Below are 5125 nucleotides of genomic sequence, written 5' to 3'. Positions count from 1 at the left end.
CTAATATGTCAATATTTATGCGTTCCATTTCTTTCTTAACAATTTCTAATTTTCCTTCATTCATGGTTCTCACATTCCCAATACCAAAGCTTTTTTACAAAAACACGTACATATAACATTCTTAGGGAGCTCTGGTGGCTTACTGGGAAGGCATTCTACTGCCAACCCAATGGTACATAGTTCGAATGGTCTAGAAAGCTGGGCAATCTACCCCTCTGTAATTTACTACTGCCTCTGAAAACCCAGAGATCACAGTGCTCAACAAGGTAAATTTCTAGGATTCTTATACAAGAAACCAAATGATTGGTAAAAAAAAAGAAAAACAAAACTTAAGGAAATTATTGTTGTTGTTATTGTTGTTGCGGACTGTTGAGTTGGAACCAATTCACAGCTAACCCCTCAAAGGCAGTTAATATCATGGGAGATTTCCCATCCTTCTCCTGCACAGCAGCTGGTGGATTCAAATCTTGCACCTTTGGGAATGCAGTGCAACTTCTCACCATTAAAGATCCCTCAAATAGGTGTAGTACGTGGAGTGAAAGCAAAAGCAAAAATAAAAAAGACCTACCAAACCAAAATGTGAGAGACATTTTGTTAAAAATATTTGCAAAAAGCAATTATCTTTATCACGAAAAAATGTGATGTGGCTGTATGTAAATTAATCTTTGTTCTTCCATTTTATTAGAAATGGGTTCGTTGAAAGCTTACTGAACATTTAGTAATATGTACCAGTTATTATTCTAGGCACTTCATATATTGGAGTTAATTCAGAGAACTGTCTCAAAAAGAAAAAGTAACTTCAACTTTATTAAACAGCAATTTAACACGTTGCCACAAACGTGTTTCTAAGCACGGTCGTCAATTTAAAAGTGTGTGGCAGCATATTAACAGAATTTTATCTTTTTGAGAATTATCTCTGTATTTTAGGAAGGAACATTTTCTGATCGGATTATGTGACTAATTTTGTTATATACAGCTCTGTATTAAATCCACCTTAATCAGACTCATAGCATTGGAAGTCTCAGTATTTTATAAGATTTTTAAAAGGTCCAGTGGATTTGGAAAAATATAGTTTAAGGCTCAAGTGATGTGCTAATTATACATACATGTCATACATTTTTACTTGTTTTATTCCACTGAAATTCAGTGTGTTCTGATATTGTTTAGTAGGCCAATGAGGCATGAAGGGGGGTGGCAGTGAATCACCCAAAATGTGTATACAGAAATAAGACAACATTCATACAATAAAATTCAAACTAACAGAATAAAATTTATGCCATTGTTCTATACATTAATGTGACCAAGGGTGCACAGAGACCCCATTTTAAATGTTCCAACTGAAAATAATCACCACCAAAATACAACAAAGGATTATTTAAAAATTAATTTAATAGTTGGCTAGAGCATCATTACATATATAATTATCAAACAATAGTCCTTAATTTCCAAAAAGTTCCTCTTGAAAATCACAGAATCAGAAAGCATAAACTTTAAAACAAGTTCTCTGAATATTTACAATGCAGTATAAACATTATAGAAGACCATGGGTATTAAATTGTCAGGATGGAGCTAATCAGCAAGGCGTATTTATTGCATATATAACTCACATATATGGGATTTAAAATAGAATGACAAACTACTAAAATTCAAATGCATGTATCTGTAAGCTGGCCAGGGAGTAAAATCAAGAATGAGATGGGAGGTCAGCTTCAAACCATGCAGTTAAGGTGTGGATTTGTTATTTTTAAAAATTAAACTGCTATAATCCACCTGAACTGTTTTGCATATATTACTTAGAGTTCAAAATAATCTACATTTATACTGACTCAGAAGTAAGTTTCTCATTCACCCAATGAGTTAGTTCACAACTCAACTCTCAATTTTAAGGCAGCACAGCTACTGTGAGAGCAACTGCTAACTAAATGATGATCCACATTTAGTCACTTGCCAGCCCTTTTGTTGCACTGTGTAGTCATTACCCCAAGATGATCTACTACCCAAATAGTTTACTGCTGTTAAAAGGCTTAATCTGTAGAAAAACACCACAAATTTCCAGTGTGAAAGTAACTCCATGGTGGTATAAATACATATATGCATAATTACACAATTTACACTGCACACATCGTTTACAGAGGACAATTAACTCGGGCCTAATCTGAATGACCATACAAAATACTTCTGTAAACAAAGTATTACAGGCAGTAAGGGAAACATTCATTGACTCCTAGAAATAATCTGAATTCCTTTCAATTTGAAGAAATCACATGTAAGGACACAGTATTTAATATAATAATACTCTGTATTAAAACAATCAGTATTTTACATATTAAGAAACTTTACATATGTACAAAATTTATACATTAGGAATGGTATTCAAGCAAGTAACATGCTTTACAGTCACACAGATCTACTTTCCTTCAATCAAGGACTTAAACTCTTTCACATTGTGATCACTTGCAACAGTCATTGCATGATCCAGAGCACGAACACTGGCAAGGAGTTTTATTATTTGCTTTATGTTTTCCCTAAAAAAAAAAAAAAAAGAATGTAGTAGCATGTAATCAATACAAAAGGCTTTAAGAGAATTATTTCAATGCTATTAACTTTATGGCTATTTAAAATATTTTGTAATTATTTCTTTCTAATATAGATTTTCCCCCCCCAAATGGAATAAAATATGGTAATAAAGTGGAGCATGCTAAAAGATGGTGCAATTATAAAATGAAACTTTGCATAAGTTTAAGTAACTGGCTCAGAATTGAGGATTCATTTAAAAACAATCAACAAAAACATTTCAACTCATTAGTTTTCATAAGAAAGAAACCATACTGTTTCCATAAAACCTTAAATCCTGTCTCCAATTCCATCCCAGTGTCCCAGATCCTCTTTAACAAATAATTGGGACACCAATATTGTTTGTTAACTTTACCATCAACCCATCAAAATGTAGCATTATTTCCACTTCCCTGAAGTCTCTAATAAAGTCTATGTTTTCCTTTATCATTATACCTTTAAGCCAATGTGCTTATTAACTTATGACATGATCACCACATTTTAATAATACACAAACTTTCAAAATGAGAATTATTTTCATTATATTCAAAACCCAGTGCCACTGAATTAATTTTGACTCACAGTATACCTATAGGAGAGAGAACTGTCCCACGGGTTATCCAATCTGTCTTTATAGAAACAAACTGTCAGGTCTTTCTCCTGAGGGAGTGGCTGGTGGATCTGAACCACCAATCAACTGGTTCAGTCTGTTTTAGTAAATGCCACCAGGGATCCATTCAAACTGTACTAATTATTATTATTTTAAAGTACTTTTTAGATGTCAAATTTACCCCAAAATTAGATAAACACTCACACAGAAAGAATAAAGGTTCATTCCTTCAACACCTGACAGAATGATAAATGACGTACTCTCAAGTTATCACAAGTGCTCATGACACAAAGAAAAACAAAAGGGAGCATAAATACCCATATTAGGACATGTATTTCAATTTTCTTTGGGTTTAAGTAACTTTATCACCCCCAGAATTTCTATTTGTATAATGAACCTCCAAGATCAAGGCATCCAAACAGCTTCATACATTAATTCTTTAAGGAAGAAGACACAGGAAAAAGGGGCGTATTAATTCTTCCTAGATTTTTCTGTTCTTAGCAGAAGTCTTAATGCTTCCATTAAAAAAAAAAGACACACAGAAGATTTAAAACCGCAGTAAAGAACTACATTTTGGTAGGATTGCTAATACTAAGAAAACATACAATTTAAAATATACGTAAGTCTCTACTTAAACATTTTAGTCATATCAAATCAATCTAAGAAAAGAAACTCTAGATCACTCTCATGAAGTAATTACCTTGCATTTCTTTTTTCCACATCAGAGCAGCCAATACTATTCCTATAAATTGTATCCGCTAAGTGGACAAGGTATCGGCAAAAGTTTTCTAACTGAGAAATAGTTTTTTCTCCTTTCAAATTAATGAACCACTGTTTAGGGAAACAATTGATCACCTATAAAGAAAAAAGTAAGATAGTTAAAATATAATAAATGAAAGTGTGTAAAAGTTGAATGTATAAAATGATCATCATGTATTTAACTGGAAGATCTGAAAGTAATGAACAGATCCATTTTCTACATCTGAATTCGTACATTAACTATATGAAAATACCTGACTTTATATTCTAATAGGCAGGTCAAGTAATCTAAACCAAAAGCTAATTTGTCCAATATTAATTACAAACTTAAAATTGAGAATCCCTACTAAGTTCTAGATGATGAACTACATGATGAAGCAGGTGCATTTTGTGCCAGAAATTTTCCAAAAATGAGGAGTATTTTACAAACAACTTAAAAGTGTCAAGAAAGTCAAGGAAAGACTGAAGAACTCTTCAAAATTCAAGATTACAGAGACATTTAAGACAACTAAGTGCAATGCATGACTCAAGATTGGATTCTGCCAGGGACAAATATAGCTGAGATAATGTATAAAACGCTGAGGATCAGATTACAGTAATATATCCAAGATAGTGTTCTGATGTTGATAGTCACATTGTTAGCAAGTATAAGCATGGGGAAGAAATAACTATTCTCATGGAGAATACTCAGGAAAGCATTTCAAGTTAGTGAGCCATCATGTCACAGAGATTAATCTGACATAATTCAAGGGGAAAAAATTCTTTATCTTGAACTTGCAAATTTTAATTTTGTGAGGGCTTCTAATATCATTTTAAAATTACTAAGTCAGGTAACATTTGTAGACAAAGTAGAAAATAAAACATAATAAAAATAATCTAAGAAAATTATTTTTTTAAATGAGAGAAGAAATCATTTGTTTAGCAATACACAAAGTAAATGACAGACCTAAAATTGACTCAACTCCTTTGACTCTATCTCATTTAACTATAATCAAATGGTTACATTGAAATAAAAAAAAGTATTTATTGGATCCTACAAATATGCCAATATAGTCAGGTATATATAAATAGAACAAAAACATTTGTTTAAAAATGCTATAGGATTTAGAATTAAGAAAACTGATGGTTAGCCTTATACCAACTCTACTAGATTCAATAATCTTGAATTCCTCTTCAAATAACTAAAAAAAATTAATTAATTTT

At 31.9% G+C, this 5125-nt stretch overlaps 1 protein-coding gene across 1 annotated transcript in view; it reads right to left on the bottom strand.

Annotated features, from left to right (window-relative positions):
- Positions 1-1372: 1372 nt before the first annotated feature.
- Positions 1373-5125, bottom strand: part of PAXBP1 (PAX3 and PAX7 binding protein 1) — a 51211-nt gene continuing 47458 nt past the window's right edge. The window contains exons 14-15 of the mRNA XM_006886797.1: positions 3864-4018; positions 1373-2525 (exon numbers count right to left, since the gene is read on the bottom strand). Of these exons, the coding sequence (XP_006886859.1) occupies positions 2408-2525; positions 3864-4018 (273 nt within the window). The 3' untranslated portion in view covers positions 1373-2407. The remainder of the gene's footprint in view (positions 2526-3863; positions 4019-5125) is intronic.

This window comes from Elephantulus edwardii, unplaced genomic scaffold (assembly GCF_000299155.1).
Source record: "Elephantulus edwardii isolate Elephantulus edwardi_28Jun2011 unplaced genomic scaffold, EleEdw1.0 scaffold00051, whole genome shotgun sequence".
In the NCBI taxonomy this organism is placed as follows: domain Eukaryota; kingdom Metazoa; phylum Chordata; class Mammalia; order Macroscelidea; family Macroscelididae; genus Elephantulus; species Elephantulus edwardii.
This window is presented reverse-complemented; position numbering and strand designations above follow the sequence as displayed.